At 47.5% G+C, this 22,186-nt stretch overlaps 1 protein-coding gene across 1 annotated transcript in view; it reads left to right on the top strand.

The window, feature by feature from the left end:
* The window catches only part of NTHL1 (nth like DNA glycosylase 1), a 29,563-nt gene extending 9,704 nt beyond the window's left edge, over window positions 1–19,859 (top strand). Inside the window, exons 4-5 of the mRNA XM_068114967.2 lie at window positions 8,714–8,819; window positions 19,236–19,859. Of these exons, the coding sequence (XP_067971068.2) occupies window positions 8,714–8,819; window positions 19,236–19,389 (260 nt within the window). The 3' untranslated portion in view covers window positions 19,390–19,859. The remainder of the gene's footprint in view (window positions 1–8,713; window positions 8,820–19,235) is intronic.
* The last annotated feature ends 2,327 nt before the right edge of the window (window positions 19,860–22,186 follow it).

Here is a 22,186-nt window from a genome sequence, read left to right as displayed (position 1 = left end):
GCAATTTTCAAGTCTTTCCACAGATTCTCAATGGGATTCAAGTTTGCGCTTTGGCTGGGCCATTCAAGGACTTTTACCTTCTTGTTCTGAAGTCATTCCAGTGTTGCTTTCGCTGTATGCTTGGGGTCATTGTCCTGTTGGAACATATATCTTTGCCGCAGTCTAAGGTCTTTTGCACTCTGAAGCAGGTTCTCCTCAAGGATTTGTTTTATTTTGCTCCCTTCATTGTTCCCTCTATCTTTACAAGTCTCCCAGTCATTGCCATTGAAGAACGTCCCCATACATAGCATGATGCTGCCACCACAATGCTTCATGGTAGTGTTGTGGGGATGCTCGGGTGAACAACCATTGTCGTGCTTGTGCCAGGTATTAGCTGAATGGATTTATTTTAGCAGTCATAGACCAATCAAATGAGTGGAAAAAGAGAACCCTGCACCAAACAGAGTATAAAAACAACAAAAGCAATCACTTGCTCGAAAATGGATCTCATGTCCAGATCTCCACTCAAAAGCCGGCAGCAGTCTAATTAAATTTTTCGAAGGATTCGTCAAACACATTAATTACTTAAGAGGCCAAACCTACAATCCAAGCCTAAAGTAGGGACAATTACACCAACTCCAGCAAGCCCAAGTCCTTTGCAGTTTAGCTGCCTGGAAACAATTTAACCTCATGAATCAACATTTTTATTCAGCAGAGCGCCCTCCACGCACTTTCAACAGGTAGTACCTTGTCCAACTGCTCGCCCACGCTCTCTCCCGCCGCCGCTTCTTCCTCTTCAACTTTTTCTGCCGGCAGTGACGTCACCTCCCACTATCCACAAGCTACTGCAACATCCCTCAAGCAAACTTTAAATGCTGTTTAACAACAACAACACGAATTTTAAGGCCATTTTCCCTGCTAGAGCAGGGGTTAGCCTTGCGGTCCCCATGACGATCTTCTCCATTTTGCCCTATTTTCTGCATCTCTCCTTGTTAACCCCCTTGCCCGCATTTCTTCTTCCACCATCTTTAGCCAAGTCTTTCTCGGTCTTCCCCGTGTTACGGTTTGTGACCTTTTTCTTCTTCCTTCCCCCGCCCCCCCCCCCCCCCACCCCCCTGTAAGTGAGACCAAGTGGTTTGGTCCATGTGTATAAAGCCAGTGATTGGCCGTGGGGCAGGGGAGGGGCCAGGAAGGTGATTCAGAAGAGAGAGTGGCCATTTTGGAGGAGGGCTCATGGCGGAGTGCTTTTTCGGGGGTTGTCGAGTTTCCAGCTGCAATCTCTCCACCTGAAGGGTATGCCGGATCAACCCCCCTGCAGCCGCCTCTCCACCTGAAGGGTGACGTTGATCGAACTATTGCTGCCGTACCTCTACTGCCTTGGGGCATACTCGTGGACATGCCTACCCCTACCCTCTCGTGCTGGGCCTGCACTGGGGCCTACCACTGGGCCTGCCATGGGGCCTACTGTTGGGCCTGCCTTGGGGCCTACCCGTGGACTTGCCTACTCCTACCCTCTTGTGCTGGGCCTGCACTGGGGCCTGCCCTGGGCCCTACTGTTGGGCCTACCTTGGGGCCTATTCGTGGACTTGCCTACTCCTACCCTCTCGTGCTGGGCCTGCCATGGGGCCTACTGTTGGGCCTGCCTCAGGGCCTACCCGTGGACTTGCCTACTCCTACCCTCTCGTGCTGGGCCTGCCCTGGGGCCTACCACTGGGCCTGCCCTGGGGCCTACTGTTGGGCCTGCCTTGGGGCCTACTCTTGGACTTGCCTACTCCTACCCTCTCGTGCTGGGCCTGCCCTGGGGCCTACTGTTGGGCCTGCCTTGGGGCCTACTCATGGACCTGCCTACTCTTGGACCGGCCTACCCTTGGACTGGCCTGCTCTGGTTTTTCCCTCTCTTCTCCCTCTCTTCTCCCTCTCTTCTCCCTTCCTTGTTTTATGTGTAAGAAGATATTTTTCGTGTGCTAATCCATAAATAAAGCCATTGTGATTGAAGGCTTGGCTTTGTGTGCTCCAGGCCGTAACAAATTGGGGGCTCGTCCGAGAGATGGATTATATGTTTTCTCATTGGCAGATAATTTGACTTTTGTTTACGGTGCTAGTACTTCTATATTATTGCAGTCGAACACCATGCCTGAGGAGATGGATTTTGAAGTGAAGGAATTTTTGAAGAAGAAGGGGCTATCAGTGCAAGATGTAGAACTGTTACGTATGGTAGTTACGAGCTGTAGCTGATCATCTTGGGGTTAGTGGGACATCTAGCATGAAAAAGGCGGAGATTGTTTCGGCTATTGTCAGTCGCATGGGTTTAGAACCGTGGGTAAAATTGAGGACCAACCGGTTTCCACGATTCAGGGGGGGGGGGGGGGAGGTGTCAAAATGATCTCGTCTGTTCCTTTGATGTGGCTCGGAACATTCGGCTTGTTCGCAAAGTTTAACGAGGAGGAGGTGGAAACGTTTTTTCTGTCTTTTGAAAAGATAGCAAAACGTCTTCAGTGGCCCGTACAATACTGGACCCTGCTACCACAATGTAGGTTCATAGGGAGAGCCCAGGAAGTGTATTCAGCTCTGTTGGGGGATCAGTCAGAGAATTATGAGGCTGTTAAAAATGCTGTGTTGTCAGCCGATGAGCAAGTTCCGGAAGCATACCGGCAGAAGTTCCGAACCTTAAAAAGACAGGCTGGGCAGACATTTGTTGAATTTGCGAGGGAGAAGGAAATGAGTTTTGATCGTTGGTATCGTTCTCTGCAAGTGGACAGGACCTATGGTAATCTCAGGGAGGTTATCTTGATGGAAGAGTTGAGAAACAGTATCCCCTTGGACATTAGGACACACCTTACGGATCATAAGGTTGGTGAGTTGAAAAAAGGTGCTGTTGGCGCAGATGATTATGAACTTGCCCATAAGAGAGGCCTTGGTTTTCCTCATTACGGTACTACCTGGGATAACAAGAAGGGGGTTAGTGAGGATCGGTCAGAGGGGGAGTGGACAGACCATAGGGGTCCATTGGTGTGACCGTCTCTGGATAGAGAGTTTGAGTGGTCGAGTCAGGCATCTCGCCGGGGACCGGCCCCCATGTGTTATTACTGTAAACAGAGGGGACATCTAAAGTCGAATTGTTGGAAATTGCAAGGGGAGGAGAAGCAGGGAGACTCCATTAGACCTATTGCAGTGGTTCGAACCAAAGTGGACAGCCACAAAGATCGTGCCCTTTCAGTTGAGGCTGAGGGTACTGCTGACCTTACGAGCTCCATACAGGACCGTTATAAACCCTTTGTGTCAAAGGGCCAAGTGTCTTGGGACGGGAAAGCAAGTCCGTAGTTATTCTGAGGGATACTGGGGCAGCCCAGTCGTTGATGTTGTCTAATATTTTACCCTTGACTTTGAGTAGTTCGGGGAAAGCGAGTGCCTTAATCCAGGGCATTGCAGGTCGTTATGTCCCAGTCCCTTTACATAGGGTGAACTTGAAGTCTGATTTGGTCACAGGACCCGTGATGGTCGGAATAGTCCCCACTCTCCCCTTAGAGGGTATTGGTTACGTATTGGGAAATGATTTGGCTGGCGATAGGGTTTGTGTTTCCCCAGTAGTGAAAGAAAGATTCCTCGAAGAGACTGAGAACCCCAACCTTTGGGACTACGTATGTACTTTCCAGGAAAGACTTACCACCGCCTGCAATGTCGCCAAGGAACATTTGAAAGTATCTCAGCGAGTAAGGAAGGCCTGTTTTGACCTGAATGCGACAGCTCGTAATTTTAAGCCTGGAGACAAAGTGCTAGTTTTACTACCTCTGCCTGGGGAGCCACTATCGGCGAAGTTTAGCGGTCCCTACGTGGTCGAAAGGAAGCTGAGTGAGGTGAACTACGTGGTGCGGACCCATGACAGACAGAAACCCCGCCGGGTGTGCCATGTTAATATGCTTAAAAGGTACTAGGAGTGTGAGGCTGACCACGGCCGGCCAATTGGTAGGTCATATAAAGCATCAAGATGTTGCTCTACAAGCCTCTGAGAGGGAACCGATGGGGGCTTTTAGTGCAGCTGTACCCCTTGAAAATTGTACATATTTCGGGTCGAGATGATGTCAGTTGCAGGTGCTCCATCTCTATCTCGAGCTTGAGATTTTTTTTCATGCCCCTGCATTTGAGCTATGATGCCTGTAAATGTCACAATGAGAGGTGGCTGTTTGTTTATTGCACTGTTTATGCTGGGTTAAGACTAACCTGCCTTTGTAAAATAAAACTTTTCTTGGGGTAAAGTTTTCTTCTTTAAGGGGGGGAGGTGTTATGGTCTGTGACCTTTTTTCTTCCTTCCCCCCCCCCCCCCCCCCACACCCCACACCCCACACCCCCCCTCTGTGAGTCAGACCAAGTGGTTTGGTCCATGTGTATAAAGCCTATAATTGGCTGTGGGGCAGGGGAGGGGCCAGGGAGGTGATTCAGAAGAGAGAGTGGCCATTTTGGAGGAGGGCTCATGGCGGAGTGCTTTTTCGGGGGTTGTCGAGTATGCAGCTGCAATCTCTCCACCTGAAGGGTATGCCGGATCAACCCCCCTGCAGCCGCCTCTCTACCTGAAGGGTGACGTTGATCGAACTCTTGTTGTCGTACCTCTACTGCCTTGGGGCCTACTCGTGGACTTGCCTACTCCTACCCTCATGCTGGGCCTGCCCTGGGGCCTACTGTTGGGCCTACCTTTCAGCCTACTCGTGGACTTGCCGACTCCTACCGTCTCGGTCTGGGCCTGCACTGGTGCCTACCACTGGGCCTGCCCTGGGGCCTACTGTTGGGCCTGCCTTGGGGCCTACCCATGGACTTGCCTACTCCTACCCTCTCGTGCTGGGCCTGCACTGGGGCCTACTGTTGGGCCTGCCCTGGGGCCTACTGTTGGGCCTGCCTTGGGGCCTACTGTTGGGCCTGCCTTGGGGCCTACTGTTGGGCCTACCTTGGGGCCTACTCGTGGACTTGCCTAATCCTACCCTCTCATGCTAGGCCTGCCCTGGGGCCTACTGTTGGGCCTGCCTTGGGGCCTACTCTTGGACTTGCCTACTCTTGGACCGGCCTCCCCTTGGACTGGCGTACTCTGGTTTTTCCCTCTCTTCTCCCTTCCTTGTTTTATGTGTAGGAAGAGATTTTTCGTGTGATAATCCATAAATAAAGCCATTGTGATTGAAGGCTTGGCTTGCTTGATATGCTTCAGGCCGTAACACCCGTCCTCTATTTCCTCTATATTCATTTCTATCACTCTTCTCAACCAGTCACTTTCATCCTTCCTCAACACAAGACCATACCATCTCAACCTGTTCCTCTTCACAGCATCCATCACAGGCTCTATTCCCATCATCTTTCACAATTCATCATTTGTCTTCCTCTCTCTCAACGATACTCCGCACATCCACCGAACCATTCGCATTTCCACCCTTTCCAGCCTTCGTTGCTGCTCTACGTTCATTACCCACGTCTCGCTCCCATAAATCATAACACTTCTCACACATGCAGCATACACCTTTCCCTTCAGCTTCAACGACACTCCCCTCCTCATCAGCACGCCACTCAGTTCCCGAAACTTCTTCCATGCACATCTCACTCGAGCAACCGTTGCCGAGTCTGATCCACCTTCTCCATTCAGCATTTCTCCAAGGTAGCAAAATGTTTTCACACCTTCCAGCTTCACGCTGTCTCCAAGATCCAACTCAGGCATGAATGAGGCTGTTTATTACATATAAATCATCTATTAATCAATTGAATTGGCCACAGGTGGACTTAATTAACGTAGCGACATCTCAAGCATAATCATAGGAAATTGGATTTGAGCTCAATTTGGAGTTTCAGAGGAAATGGTATGAAAAGTCATTGACTCTCAGCTTTTCATAGACATTTCAGCTTTTCATTTTTACTTTATTTGTTGAAATAAATATACACTGACATTATGGGGTTTTGTGTATATCGGTGACAAAAAATATTCTCAGCTGTTTAACATTAAACTGAAGGAAATTTGGAGAAATTCTGACATCACTCAGGCTAATTGTACTTATGGAACTGAGTGAAGATCTACTGTCATCTATATACCCCACAAGGACGTAATGACATGACACTTCCTGCCCCTCCTTTAGAGGACGGATGTATCTCGTCTCTCAAACGATTTTCTATTTTTACGAGTAGTATTCACTTTCCAACATTTCCTTTTTATTTTATCATCTTCATGGTTGAATGTTTTTTTCTTTTCTCATCCTTAATTTAGTCCAGTACGACAAAAAAAGCTGCGTCGTCGTTGGCTATTGACTATTATTCACTTCCCAAAAGTAGGTCGGCTTCACTTGTTTTATACTCTTCCCCAGATCTATGCCTCTTCATATTTCTATCTCTTGAGTTCCACAGACAGTTCCTTGGACTTTATGTTGGAGTTTCTGCTCCGATATGCACTGTCTCCTGTGGGATCTTGTGTCGAAAGGTGTTTCTTTATAAATCATCTACAATCAATTGAATTGGCCCCAGGTGGACTGAATTAATGTAGCGACATCTCAAGCATATAAAAAATAACCACCTTTAGAGGCCATTTTTCCCCGCAAAGCGGGGGTTGGCCTTTTTCGGGAACCGTGGTTGTTGTTGTTTTTCGGTCCCCTTTTTGAAGCAATGTTTTACGGCCGGATGCCCTTCCTGACGCCAACCCTTTTTGCCGCCTTTAACGACAAACAGGGAATTACCAGTGAGCTGGTACTCAATTAGCCGACCTCGGAAGGATGACAGGCTGAGTCAACCCCCCTGGCGTTAATTCAGCGATCGACCGGGATTTGAACCCAGGATCCTAGGATCCTAAGCCGGCACCCTAGCCGCTAGCCCAACACCAGGGACATCTCAAGACACCAGGGACAAAGAGAGACATCTCAAGCATAATCATAGGAAATTGGTATGAATGGTATGAAAAAGTTTCAGAGGAAATGGTATGAATACTTATTGACTCTCAGCTTTTCATAGACATTTCAGCTTTTCATTTTTACTTTATTTGTTAAAATTAATATACACTGACATTATGGGGTATTGTGCAGACCGGCGACAAAAAATAATCTCAGTTTGATCCATTATAAATTCAGGCTGTAACACAAAAAATGTGAAGTCAATGGATGTGATTACTTTTTGAAGACAATATATATATACATATCCCCCTTCTCAACCTCCCCTTGTGTTCTTATTTTAATGACCAACGTTTTTGAACATTTGATATTGTTGTGGATATGAGAATGGTTTTTTTTTTTGTTGTTGTTGTGTAAATAGTTGTAAAAATATCGCCCTCCTTACTCCAGTGTTGTATAAAGGTCAAAGGGCGTTCCCGTAGTTAATTCCATAAAGCATACACGAAGGACACCATATATCCATGTTCAGTCGTTATATCCTTAATATGTGTATTAGGCTAAGGATTTGTCTTCCATTAATTTGACACTCCATTGCACTGCATTAAATAAAGTAGATCCCTCCGACATGGCATCTTCCAAGTGCCAGGTTTAGCCACTTTGCTGCATTTCATCTGCCGTCCACTTTGCTGCAATTGCCAACTGCATTTTGGGCGGTTTTCTTCATTGCCATTGCTGCCCTTTGGCTGGGGCTAGCACGAATCGCCCCCAAAACCACCATTGGCCACGAGGCAAGGTCGGGGAAGAAGGGCGTGTCTCCACCTCGTCATAGAGGGGAGGAGTGAACCAGCCCTTGCCGACCAACCCAGAACGAAGGGTTGGCTTTAGAGGGCGGAGAGAGAACGTTTGGGGGAGGTTCGCAAAAGGGTCAAGGGTGGGGCTTATATAACCCGAGGCAGAGGCCCCCAGAGAGAGTCGAGGAGGGAGGAGATCAGAACACCGAAAAGCCTGGAAGTTGTTGTTGGACTGGGTTGGACTAAGAAAGAGAGAGGAGAGAACCCGTCACGCCAGACCCCCCCACCAGCGCGTCGGCTCCACCAAGCAGCTCCGACCCGTGATCCCGCGCACACGACAGGATCGGTGGCATCGGTGGCCGTCGAGGTCCAGCCCGACGTCCCGTGCGGGATCAAGCTCCAGCCAACTCCGTGCCTTCCTCCCCCTCCAGCCACCCACCTCCTTCCAGCCAATCCACTCTGCAATTCCCCGTGTGAGTCCGTCTTTGTTTGTTCTGTCCAGGGAATAAGTTAAGCCTGTTAGATAAGCTAGTATTTTCACTGTGTCTCTGATTTCTTCTGTAAATTGTTTTATTATCCTTCCTTCTCCTTGGTTTATTTGATTGTGTAAATAGTAGGAATAAATTTAGTAGCATTTCAAACCTTTTTGTCTCCTTCTTCTTCTTCTTCTTCTTCTTCTCATCCGTGTCGCCTTTGTCTTTTCCCTGTTGAATATCTGTGGCGCGATTTTGGCCAACGTTCAGGAATCGGGTTAGTCGGGGTAACTGTTCGGGCGCGGCGGCCATCCGCTCGGCAAACAACATCCTAGTAACAATATATAGTACCAGTGATTACCAATTGGGATTTAAAAATAGCACCCATGTCTGAAGGAAGCGGTTCAGTTTGGCATTTTTAATATGAAATAGGCAAATCCTAGAAACAAATGAAAACAATATTAGAATTACCCTTTGGAATTAGAGGTTTAGGAGGGTTCTTCTTCTTTATTTTTGACGGATGAACGGACATCGCCAAATATTTAAGTTTCACCACTTAAAATTGAGGACATTTCAGAAAAAGTGATTGGAAATGTTTTTTTGTTTGTTTTTTTTCTGTTCTTCCCAGCTGTTGACACGCATGTGCACAGAATTTGCAACAGGCTGCATTGGTTACCCAAGGAATCTCGGAACCCCGAAGCAACAAGGCTCATGCTGGAAGCATGGGTTCCAAGGTGGGATTTCTGAGTTGCTTGCGTCACCGTTTTACAAATCTATGTTCTAGATTTGGCGGGGGGAATCACCGGCCGTGGGCCAGATCCAGCCCATCACCTGTTTTGATCTGGCCCGTTGGTGATATTTTGTTCGGTATTTTAAATAGTTATTATCACTTCGCTGAAAAACAATTTAAGAATAGCAACACATGTTCTCGCCAACATGCCTTAAAATGCCTGTTGTATTGTTGTTGTTCTCCCCAACATGGACACATTAAAAGGAAACAATCTCAGAAGTTACATCAGGTAAGTTACTTTGAACATCATCAGTACTAGTTGAACCCATGGAAATTCCACGAAAATAACTTATACCTAATTAAATGTAGTCCATTTCTATTTTTTTTGTCCCCCGTCGCACCGCAGAGCGAAAGGGGAACTATAGTTTTCCCGTGCGTACATGCGTGCGTAAGCGAAGGACCTAATTCTAATTTTGTGTGTGGGTGCAATCCACGTCAAAATCCAAGATGGCCACCGCCATGTATGTCTGAACCTTGTGAGTGGAATATCTTGAAAAATAAGCGAAGTACCAACTTCTAATATAGTGTGTGGGTGTATCTCAGCATAAGGAAGAACGCTATTGAAAATTGGGTCGTCACGTCGAAATCCAAGATGGCCGCCACCATATATATATGTCTGAACATTGTGAGCGAAATATCTTGAAAAATAAACGAACTACTAACTTCTAATCTGGTGTGTGGGTGTATCTAGGCATAAGGAAGAACGCTATTGAAAATTGGGTCGCCACGTCAAAATCCAAGATGGCCGCCTTGCGTCTTCCACTTTGTCAACTCACATCACTTCACCAACGGGGGACCTAGGCGTAACGCTTGTCTTACAATAAGATACAAACTCTATTGCTGCCGAAAAGACGAAAAGTTAGACTAACTCACTGAAAGACGAAGCGCTGAATTTACAAGCGCTTAGCAAGCCGAGTGTCAACTAATTGTAGACTCACGAGAATGGCATGGTTCTTGGGAGCTGACTGCGTGTTCTGTGATTGTCAGTCTTTGATAATGCATTTTAAAAGGGTAATATTTGTATACTTTTTATCACACTGATTTGAGACATGATACAGAAATTAATCACCTTCGACCAGTTTCACTCATTTTTGCAACTGCCATTGTTATTTGTTGATTTTTGACAAATACGGTAACATTTTTCAAGACCAAAAGAAGCATCCTCAGATACTGCAAGTCGTCAGGATTTGTGCATCAGACTCGTTGTTTGCCATCACACCTCAACAAAGCATAGTAAAAAAAAATGCTGTGGTCAACAAGAAACCAGAAGACATCAACATCATCATTATATTAAATATTGTTATGTTTATGGGCATAGGTGAAAGGATACCTTAGGGAAGGTAGGATTGTGTCATTGTAGCATGGACCATGGACGCGTAGGAGAAACCTCGATGTACGGTAAGTAGGGAGACTGTAGCTGAAGATTGTTTATGTGTCTTCACACGGAGCAGTGCTAATTAGCTATAGGGATTAAGGCTAATTTTCCCCAGTATGTGATTTTTCCCTCTGTAATGTCTCCTTTACATTTTTCTTCCATGGCCAGCCATGAAAACCTCCTTAAACAACATTTACTAAGCTGGCAAGAAGCCAGGAAGAGCCGATGGGACTAAGCCCCGCCTCTAAATTAGCCCAGAGGATGTGGGCGGGGCGAACTGGGAGGGATGTTCGGTGATTGGCTCTCAAGAGGAAGAAGAAGAGCACGTCTCGCTCGCTGGTTTTTTCGGGGAAGAAGGGCGCCATCTTGCCATTCGTGCGCTGGTCATGTTGGACCCACCAAGGAGCTCTGGACTGTGTTGGCAGTGTTTCAGCGACTTCTGGCCTTGTGGTGGGCTCAAGGCCGTGCTGTTCGCCACAAGAAAGAGGAGGGGGATTCTAAAAGGATGCCGTCTTGGCTGCTTGCTTCGCGCCTGGGTGTTTTTGACGCACGGTGCCGCCGTCATTTTGGGGCGCTCCAGCGCGGGAGGCTTTGAACATCGACCACCACCACCTCTCTCTCTCTCTCTCTCTCTGTCTGTCTGTCTCTCTGTCTCTCTGTCTCTCTGTCTCTCTGTCTCTCGGTCTCTCTGTCTCTCTGTCTGTCTGTCTCTCTGTCTGTCTCTCTGTCTGTCTCTCTGTCTGTCTCTCTGTCTGTCTCTCTGTCTGTCTCTCTGTCTGTCTCTCTGTCTCTCTCTGTCTCTCTGTCTGTCTGTCTCTCTGTCTGTCTCTCTGTCTCTGTCTGTGTCTGTCTCTCTGTCTCTGTCTCTCTCTCTCTCTCTCGACCCTTTGGAGGCAACTGAGTGCCGGCCGGCTAAAGGAAACATTTTATTTCATTTTCCCCTGTGTGTTTATATTTGTGACTGAGTGGAGACGTCTCACAGTAGAGAATTTTAGTTTACCTCACCTCTCATTTTTATTCCTTGATTTATTTTCATTTAAATCCCTATTGTTGAATCTACTGTCGTGTTTCTTTGTTTGTGGGTTTTGTGAATAAACTCGTGTGTTTCGTCAGATAAACGTCCCGCAGCCTTTCATCTCGCGCGTCAGAACCGCCATTTTCGGCCGGACGCCTCAGGAGTAAAAAAAAAAACGTTGGGCTATTCGTCATTCAACGGTCTGAATCACCGGTGACAGGACAATATGTACTAATAATATATATATATATATATATATATATATATATATATATATATATATATATATATATATATTGTTACAGATCGCGGTTTGATGTTATAGACCGAGCGGTTGGTGACCGCGACCTAACAAACTTACCCGATTTCACCCGAACTTTGGCCGTATCGCACCGTAGCTGCCCAATGAGGGGAAAAGACAAAAACGACGAATGCAAAGAGGAAAACGAAGGCAAAGAAAGGTTTGGAAATACTACTGAATTTATTGACTATTTACACACAAGCAAAAAGAAAGCAGTCACGTTTATTTACAGGCACATGAGACGCAGGTGACACAGTGAAAATGATTAGCTTACCTACAGACTTAATTTATTCCCAGGACAGAACAAACAAAAGACACTGACTCACGCGGGGAATTGCAGGAATGGCAGGAGGTGGATGGCTGGAGGTGAACGCTTGGTGGAGCCAACGCGGAGCTTGGCGGAGCTTTGGTGGAGCTTGGTGGAGCCAACGCGGAGCTTGGTGGAGCTGAACGCTTGGTGGAGCCAACGCGGAGCTTGGTGGAGCTGAACGCTTGGTGGAGCCAACGCGGAGCTTGGGGGATTGGTGTGACGGGTTCTCTCTCCTTCCTTAGTCCCACCCAGTCCAACAACTTCCTCTCTTGCTTAGTCCCACCCAGTTCAACAACTTCCTCTCTTGCTTCAGGACTCTTTCTCTCTCTTTCTTGGTCCCTCACTCTTTACCACCGACTCCTCACCAACGCAACCACTGACCCTTCTCAGGCAACCGACTCAGACCAACTCCTTGTGCATCCCTGACCAACTCCTGGCCTTTCTGTCTTCTGCTCTCCTCTGTAAAAACGCATCTCTTCTTGGACACGCCCTGCCTTGGGTTATATAGGCCCCCGCCCCTCAACCTTTTCGAACCTCCCTGATCGCTCTTCCTCCGCCCTCTCTAGCCAAACCCCTGGCTCATGGTTGGTCGAGTGGGGCTGGCTCACTCCTCCCCTCTATGACGAGGTGGAGACACGCCTTTCTTCCCCGACTCGAGCCTCGTGGTCAATGGCGGTTATTGGAGGGGAGGTAATATGGGCAATTGAGGCTCAGCAGTGACGAGAGGGGATGTAATATGGAAATGGAGGTTTCGGGGATGGGAAGGAAAGGGAGATTTTGGGGATGGGAAGGAAGGGGGATCTATTCTCTTTCACTGGTGCAATGGAGTATTTCAATTAATGGAAGACACAGCCTTACACTAATACACATAATAAGGATATAACTGTCAAAAAAAAGATATATCGTGTCCTGCATGTATGTTTTATGGACTAACTACGGGAACGCCCTTTTGACCTTTATACAACCACAAACGGAGGGAGGAGGGGTGATATTTTACAACAACCTTTTACAACAACATTTTACCACAACAATAAAATAAAAAAACATTCTCATATCCACAACACTGCACCCTCCTCCCCTTAGGCACGTCCCGGGCCTATAACTTTTACCTTTAGTGTGACACGTAGGTGTAGTTCCCTCTACTTTTAACCTGACCCTGAGTGCGACAGTTTTAAAACATAAATAAATGTGTCCCGCTGCTCCATTGCACCCTGCCTAACAGACTTACGCCCACAGTTAACCGAATTGCGGAATGGTCTTCAAACTATACACTGACGGTGGGAAGCATTATTTACAATGACGCTATTTTTATTTACAAAACTAACCCAGGACCTGTGATTGTTCTTTCTGGGGGGGGGAGACAGTCTGCTCTGCATCGACGCACCATGAACGCACCCAAAAACGCACCAATACAAGCCCAAGCACCAATCGGTGCAGTCACCATTGTTCATCAATGTTCAACAATAAAATAAATTCAACAACCCCTAACCCTGCAGGTGGTCTCTTGCTCTTCGGCTCCCTCTGCTGGTTATTATTATTTGTTCTTCCAGATGTTGTCATTCTTTTGCTTTGCTTACTGGCGGCCTATTTTCAATAAAGTGTGCCCAATGTGTCCTTTTTATTTGCTTTATTTATGGCCCACAGGGCCGACTATGTGTGGTTCACCTGTGGGGCATCGGTGCCCTGTGGCCAAGGTCCGCCAGCAAGATTTCGGGCCCTCATGGCCGGTTCCAGCAGAGGGGCCATGCCCCAACCCATGGGGTCCATAAGTGGTGCTCGGCCACAGACATGTGGTCCATAATGTGGTGCATCGATGCAGACAGCTGGTTCTGGGAATTTCGGGCGCACAATGGCCGACCCACGCACGCTCCCCTCGGCGCCCAACGGCGCACAGGTCATGTGGGAGACAAAAGGGGAAAGACAATTGAGCGAGGGGTAAGGTCACAAGGGTACACATCAATAAGGCAATGCAAGGCGAAATGCGTACGGAGGGCGAAGTGAGAAAGCTCGTCCCTACCGTACGTCACCCCCCTGTCACCTACCCTACCCTTACCCCATATGTACAAAAATCTACACATTTACAAATTCGTCACTACTGTCACGTCTTCCCCATATTTCCCCTATACCAAATTCGTCACCACAATCCCTCTACTTCAAAAATTTGCCATCATCAATTCATCATCAATCCTCATAAGGAGGAAGAGATGGAATTACACACAATGTCACACCCACGTCATGATGCGTCTCACATTCCAAACATTTGCACAGTAAAAATAATTAAACATGGCATGGTGTGGAGTTCCTGTCACCTCAGGTGAGTGGATGCAGATGGTGCGAGGAGACTTCATCCTAACTACTTTCTAAATGACATTAACACATTTTACACTACCCGGGGTCTCTCCCTGCCAATCCATTGGCCAACTTACACTACGGGTTCTAAAAACCAATTCCCATTGACCAAACTGTGGTGCTTCTCAATTTGGGGTCTCACTCCCCCGTTTCATCTCCCGGTGCCCTCGCACAATTTCTGGGCCGCGATGTGTAGCTCTCCCATCAGGTCTACCCACCTGCACACCTCCACCACTGCAGTTGCCACCCGAGCTTACCTAGCTCCTCACCCTAACCTAACTAAATGGGGACAGCCCCTCCTGGCTCTGTCACCCCATGGTGCCCTCTGGCACTGGGCTACCCGGGTCCGTCCTCCGGATCCTCGGGCCCCATCCACAACAACTACTACCGGCTCCCAGAGCCCACCTGCGGCCTCACCTGGCCGACATCCTCACAGTGGTGGAGCGCCCAACCAACTACACACACTAACAGGCTACACGCCCAGCCATTTCCACGACACTAATGCACCCATCCAAATACCATTCTTTCACCTCGCACCACAGATGCCAATATCCAACCACAATTTACCTATACCCTCTACCTAACACTTGCACTACCCGCCCCGGGTATCCGTGATGGGGGTCCACTCTTCCCCCATTCACACCTTCGCACCATCCACTCCACTCCACAATTTCCACCATACTCACTCCACGACCATCCATTCCAATACTCCATACCATTTATTCCATACACCTGTCTTTCATTCACCTGTCGTTGCACACCTGTGCAATCCTACCTGGTGCCACCTGCACCCTCCTCCTCTTCCTGGACCAGTTGGTCAACACAACACACATCACTATCACTCCTACTCATACACTGCTCCACACACCTGTCCAGTTGCACACCTGTGCAATCACACCTGTTCCATCTTCACACACACGGCATCATCTCACCTAACTACTCCCCTCTGAAACTTGCGCTTCCCAGTCGTCCCTTTAAACTATTGCGCTTTTGCCCCCACCTGTGAGGGATGGTGGATTTGCCATCCCACCACATCGGGGGTCCCTCTATCAATTTTGCTCGTCCAAATTCCAACCAATTCAAAAATTTTCCATTTACTGCCAATTCTACCCACTATTATAAATTTCGTATCAAATCACTACCATCATCGTCCGTCTACTTATTACATCCTCTCGGTGCGCCATGACATCATTAAACTCGGTTTCGCAAAGCCGAGCAATGAATTCGGGTGGTTTGGTCGCCTGCAGGTTGAATCCGTCCGGCTTTCGGTTCAAGGGAGGTGGTTTGGTTGGACCGAGATTCCACGCACCATCTCGGCGCGGCACCTTGCGGTCCCGGGCCCGATGGCTCGATCTCCCCCGGTCGGAGCCCCGTCCCCACGAGGGGGCACCGTTCCGCTTCCTCCCACTCGCCCTCGAACCGGACCGGTCGCCTCGCCCGACAAGGCCCGGACTCGACCGTGCGGGGCGGGGCCAAGCCCGAATCGGCAACGACGCTTCGAAGAGAAGCGACGCAGCTTCGAGCCGCGCCGGGCCCTGCATCCAACAAAGGGCTCCTCGCACCGAGTGCTCGCATCGGCTATCCGTCGCTCTAACCACTAACCTGGTTACCGTCGATGCTTTACTTGCATGCTTACAAGCATACGCTACCCCTTTCACCCTCACAAAACCCGGCGTTCCAACGCCGTCCGTACATTCCACCAACGCTCTCTCTGTTACACACCACACCTCTCGCGCACACTTCGGTCCACACCTCTCCTCCGTTACGTCCTCCGTAACACTCACCATGGGCGTGCACTCCGTATTGCTCTCACTCCCTGTGTCACACCCCGTACACACCGACGTGCATTCTCGCTCGCACTCGGTTTCACTCCCACACTTTATAACACACCCACTCGCCGACGCACACTTTTTCCTCCCACGCGTGCCATTTCCACTCACACGGGACCCTTCACCAACGCCCGGATGCTTCCTCGATCCCAAGCGCGTGAAAATTCTTTTGTCGCTAAACATCTTCTTACAAAATCTCCCCGCACAATACACAACAGCACGTCTCACCTTCGGGGTTCTTCTTCCTCCCTGCACCAAAACCTGCAAACTTCCATTTGGATTAGCGAGTACATCATCAGGATGTGCATTTAGACTTTGAGCAATTTCCATTCCTTCCTCCGATTGTTGCTCTTTTAACTTTAAGTCCCCGGTCTCTCCAATTTCAACTATACCCATAATTTCTTTGTTCACCTCGACGACCGTTGGCTTTAATAAAACACCCTCTACCTCATCGGTCGCCGGCTTTTCCAAACCCCGTGTCGCGATTTCTACCCCCGTCATTGTACCCGTGCTTTCCTCCGCTTCGCTCAACCAGCGCTTTTCGACCCGCTTTACCTCCTCGTGCACCCCTGGGACCCTTTCGCCCAACCTGCGGTCTCTGTCCCTCTGCTCCATTCTCTCCATATCGGCCTTCACTCCGTTCGTTATTTCTTCAATTTGGTTTCCCAATCGCTCACTGTTCCGGTTCAAAAGGGCTTCCATTTCAGCCATAAATAATTGCATGTCTTCCACCGTTGGTACAAAGGGCGCGGAAAAATTTGGTGCCGCTGTAACCACGTGCGCGAGAGCGCCATTTTGTGCACCTGATACCTCCTCAACCACACCTTCTTTACTCTCCTCCACCATTTTTCCCACTTCTTCCCTGGGGTCTTGGGTCGATTCTACCCCGTCTATCTCTCCCACCGGCATCCCGTCGCCTTGAACAGCCATGGCGCGATTTCAAAATTCGGATTTTGCTTTAAAAAAACAAATTTCGGCAGCTCGTAATTTTGACCAAAAATTTTTTTCTAGATGTTTTAAAAATTTGGTTCGGGCCCCGAATCCCAATCCCAGACACCAATTGTTACTGATCGCGGTTTGATGTTATAGACCGAGCGGTTGGTGACCGCGACCTAACAAACTTACCCGATTCCACCCGAACTTTGGCCGTATCGCACCGTAGCTGCCCAATGAGGGGAAAAGACAAAAACGACGAATGCAAAGAGGAAAACGAAGGCAAAGAAAGGTTTGGAAATACTACTGAATTTATTGACTATTTACACACAAGCAAAAAGAAAGCAGTCACGTTTATTTACAGGCACATGAGACGCAGGTGACACAGTGAAAATGATTAGCTTACCTACAGACTTAATTTATTCCCAGGACAGAACAAACAAAAGACACTGACTCACGCGGGGAATTGCAGGAATGGCAGGAGGTGGATGGCTGGAGGTGAACGCTTGGTGGAGCCAACGCGGAGCTTGGTGGAGCCAACGCGGAGCTTGGTGGAGCTGAACGCTTGGTGGAGCCAACGCGGAGCTTGGTGGAGCTGAACGCTTGGTGGAGCCAACGCGGAGCTTGGGGGATTGGTGTGACGGGTTCTCTCTCCTTCCTTAGTCCCACCCAGTCCAACAACTTCCTCTCTTGCTTAGTCCCACCCAGTTCAACAACTTCCTCTCTTGCTTCAGGACTCTTTCTCTCTCTTTCTTGGTCCCTCACTCTTTACCACCGACTCCTCACCAACGCAACCACTGACCCTTCTCAGGCAACCGACTCAGACCAACTCAGACCAACTCCTTGTGCATCCCTGACCAACTCCTGGCCTTTCTGTCTTCTGCTCTCCTCTGTAAAAACGCATCTCTTCTTGGACACGCCCTGCCTTGGGTTATATAGGCCCCCGCCCCTCAACCTTTTCGAACCTCCCTGATCGCTCTTCCTCCGCCCTCTCTAGCCAAACCCCTGGCTCATGGTTGGTCGAGTGGGGCTGGCTCACTCCTCCCCTCTATGACGAGGTGGAGACACGCCTTTCTTCCCCGACTCGAGCCTCGTGGTCAATGGCGGTTATTGGAGGGGAGGTAATATGGGCAATCGAGGCTCAGCAGTGACGAGAGGGGATGTAATATGGAAATGGAGGTTTCGGGGATGGGAAGGAAAGGGAGATTTTGGGGATGGGAAGGAAGGGGGATCTATTCTCTTTCACTGGTGCAATGGAGTATTTCAATTAATGGAAGACACAGCCTTACACTAATACACATAATAAGGATATAACTGTCAAAAAAAAGATATATCGTGTCCTGCATGTATGTTTTATGGACTAACTACGGGAACGCCCTTTTGACCTTTATACAACCACAAACGGAGGGAGGAGGGGTGATATTTTACAACAACCTTTTACAACAACATTTTACCACAACAATAAAATAAAAAAAACATTCTCATATCCACAACAATATATATATATAGTATTATGTATGTTGTAGTCTGCGTTCGCACTTGCTGGGGGTGGGGGTATGTACGCATCCAGGTGTAGTTGCTGCATGTGGATGTGTATGTGCCCCTGCTGGCCCACCTTAGCTGACCGTATCGAGGTTGAAGGGCCGAAACGGGATGATGCTGAGGACCTCGACTGAGGACCCGGTCAGTGCGTCACACTTGTGACCAGGTGTGTTTTGAACGTGTGTGTGTGTGTGTGTGTGTGTGTGTGTGTGTGTGTGTGTGTGTGTGTGTGTGTGTGTGTGTGTGTGTGTGTGTGTGTGTGTGTGTGTGTGTGTGTGTGTGTGTGTGTGTGTGTGTGTGTGTGTGTGTGTGTGTGTTAGTGTCTGAGGAAGCCTGCGAAATTGTGTTAAACTTCATATTTCGTGGTAATTTTTGCGGCCATCTTAGATTTCTGTTAATTGGATGACTTCCAATCACATGAGCGATGCTGACAATCGTTTCCCCATGGTCAAAACTCCTATATTAGACACCAAGATCATGTTTATAGCATCTCTACTTGAGACATGCATATTTGAATATTTTCATAGATACGTTAATTGAGGGGTAACGGAAAATCTTAGAGGGGCTGTAGAGCAGCTGGACTAAAAATAGGCTCGTCACCCAGACATTTTTCAAAGGATAAGATGGTGAGGTCATACGTGGGTTTGATGTCATTGTTTTCAACGATCGCCTTTGGTTCATTCTCATTCTGTCTCTTTCCTTGCAGGGAGTTGTGGTGTGATGTTAACTGGTTGCTGGTTGGGTTTGGCCAACAGACATGCTTGCCTGTGGCACCATGCTGTGCACACTGTCTCAACCAAAACATCTGTCCATCAAGCTCTCTTCTCTGTAGCAAGTCAACCAAGAGGCACAAGAAATAAGTTTGTCCTGACTTGTATGCGTTCCCAACTTCAGTTCATTGATATTTCAGTGAAGTTGTTAATTTTTTTCAGGTTGACACCAAGTGTGTATTTTATTTCTTGTTTTTCTTTATAAACACTTGCTGCCGATCAGTGTCATATCTTTCAGTAGATTATTGCTTAAACATGATCCTACAGCACCCAAATGTCCTTTAAGATGGTGGTAAAATGAAAAATTGGAAGCACGCTTGTTTGTAAATAGATTACACATCTCAATCTACAGAAGCACGGTACATCATTTCTCAAAGTTCTGATTGTAACTTTTGCAGACATTTTAATTTGAACCTGTCATTCTCTTTTGATGTCAATTGTTCTTTTAAATGTTGTGTGTGCAGGAGGTGTTGAAGTCTGTGTTATCAATTCGGCCTTAAATCTGCTGCCTGCCTGTTTTTTTTTTTGTTTTTTTTATAATAATAAAGTTGATGGTTGTACATATTTTGATCTTGCTTTGGAACCTTCTCAATTTTTTTTTTGTTTTTGTTTATCAATACTCAATGCTCATGGAAGTGAACAAAATGGAAAGGGGGAAACACCAACAGCAGAGTAGAAGTGAGAGTGAAATCAAGGGGAGGGTGAAAAGGACACATGGGGATGAACAAGCTGCACACAAGATGAATGAAACACAGAAAGAAGAGGAAGGGCTAAGTGAGGAGGAAACAGAAAAGGAGCAAAGGAAGAGAGGGGTGGGGGGGAAATCAATAATTTGGGAATGGGGTAATTTGGAGTTGTAGCAGGGGTGTCGTGCTGCCAGAACGCACCAGAGCGGCTATCTCAGGAGCAATATTACAATGTCGGTTGTGAGCAACACAGACCCGCATGAATTGTAGAATGCAGAAAGGTCTAGAAGCAAAACTAACCTTCCAACCATTTGATATCCAGATTTGGTGAATTGCCTTGTATTAGGTGTAGCGGAAAGTAATGTCGTTTGTTTTAAGCTGTGTATTCCTCTTTGAAAAAGACATTACTTTATTTACACCTAATATTTACAAGTACGAAATAATTTCCACCCTGGAAGATGTGAAGGCATGGAAAACTTTGGATGGGAAGGAGTCTGTAGAAGACAGAAAGACCACCAACCTGCCTGCGGTGATTGAGTGTAGCCCTCGGAGTTCGCTTCATCGTGGGAGATTCCAATGATACACTTGAATGATTCCAATGATTCCTGAAGCTTGAAGCATTTTATGGTCGCTCTTTCCATCCTCCATGAAGGATGAGGGGGCGGGGGAAGGGTAACTTGCTGCTGCAGTGAACCTAATTAATTATTAACTCTATAATGCACACAGACAGATTACAGAGGGAACGATTTGAAGGATTCGTTTGGGAGGAATGGTGGGGGTGTTTGACACGACAGGATTGAAGGGTGATTATTAATTCTGTTTAGACGTACCTCAACACGGTGTGATCCTTGTACACAAATATACACCTTGTGTTGAACATTTAATAACAATAACTATAGCACGTTTTTCCCCATTTAGCCCCTTTCACATCCCTGCAACAACATTAAGGATATGAGAATAGTGGTTGGCAGTTGTACATTCCACATGTTGTTAGGGTGGAGGATGGAGTGGCATGGGTGAGAGATGTTGAGTTGCAGAGGTAATGAATTGAGTACCTTTCATATTTAGGTGGGTTACAAAGGGAACCACAGTCGTGGCCAAAAATATTGGTACCCTTGTACTTTTTTTCAAATAACTCACAATTTTCTCGAAAACGTATGTTCAAATTGACAAAAGTATTTCATCTCCACAATTCTTTATTTCACTGTTAATATTACAAAACCTTTGTTTTTTGATTCAGAACTTAATATATCCTTTTAAATCAGGAAATAAAAATAAATGGCATTGACAAAATTATTGACACCCAAGAATTAATATTTGGTAGCACAGACTTTGGACAAAATAACTGCAGTCAAACACTTCCCATAGCCATGAATGAGCTTCCTCCACCTCTTTTTTTTTTTTTTTTGTATACATAATCGAGGCTCGTGAAAGAGCTAACATTTATCACACAAACAGACAAACAAACAGACAAACAAACAAAGTGTATAAAAAGGGGAGCGGTAGACAAGATGGGGAGAGAAGGGAAGGCACATAAACAACATTTGTGAGGGACATAGGGAATGTGTGGGAAGGAGAGGGCTTGGGGGGAGGTGGCGTGGGAAGGGGGGTTGGGGGTGGGAGAAGTATAAACACAAGGACACCAAGGACTTCCAGGAAAGAAGTTGGTATTTCAAAAAAGAGGATTTGGGGTGAAATTAGCGGGGGTACAACAGATCAAGGTTTTGGATGGGGAAAGATAAGAGATGGTGGTGAACATCTGTTTTAAAGACCTGGAGGGGGGAGTGGGATTGAAGGGAGTGGGGGAGTTTGTTCCAGAGGCGGGAGAAAAGAGGAGTGAAGGTGAGCAGAGAGTCTTGATTTTGGCAGTTTAACCAGAAGAGGGTTGCAGGCAGATCTTGTGTGACCTTTAGGAATATTTGGGGGACAGCCCAGAGAGAGCTGGAGGAGCAAGGCCGGAGAGGAGTCGGTAAAAGACAGAAAGACCACCAACCTGCCTGCGGTGAGTAAGTGAAAGGCCCTCGGAGGTAGCTTCATCACGGGAGATTCCAATGATTCTGAACGCTTTGGTTTCAACGGCGTGAAGACAAGCTAGGTGTGAGGCAGGAGCACCAGCCCAGAGGGGAGAGCAGTATTCCATTGAGCTGCGGATGAAAACCTTGTATGTGGTGAGGAGCTCAGGTGTGCCAAGGAAGGACTTC

The sequence above is a fragment of the Myxine glutinosa genome, chromosome 5, assembly GCF_964187855.1.
Source record: "Myxine glutinosa chromosome 5, kmMyxGlut1.1, whole genome shotgun sequence".
In the NCBI taxonomy this organism is placed as follows: Eukaryota; Metazoa; Chordata; class Myxini; order Myxiniformes; family Myxinidae; genus Myxine; species Myxine glutinosa.
This window is presented reverse-complemented; position numbering and strand designations above follow the sequence as displayed.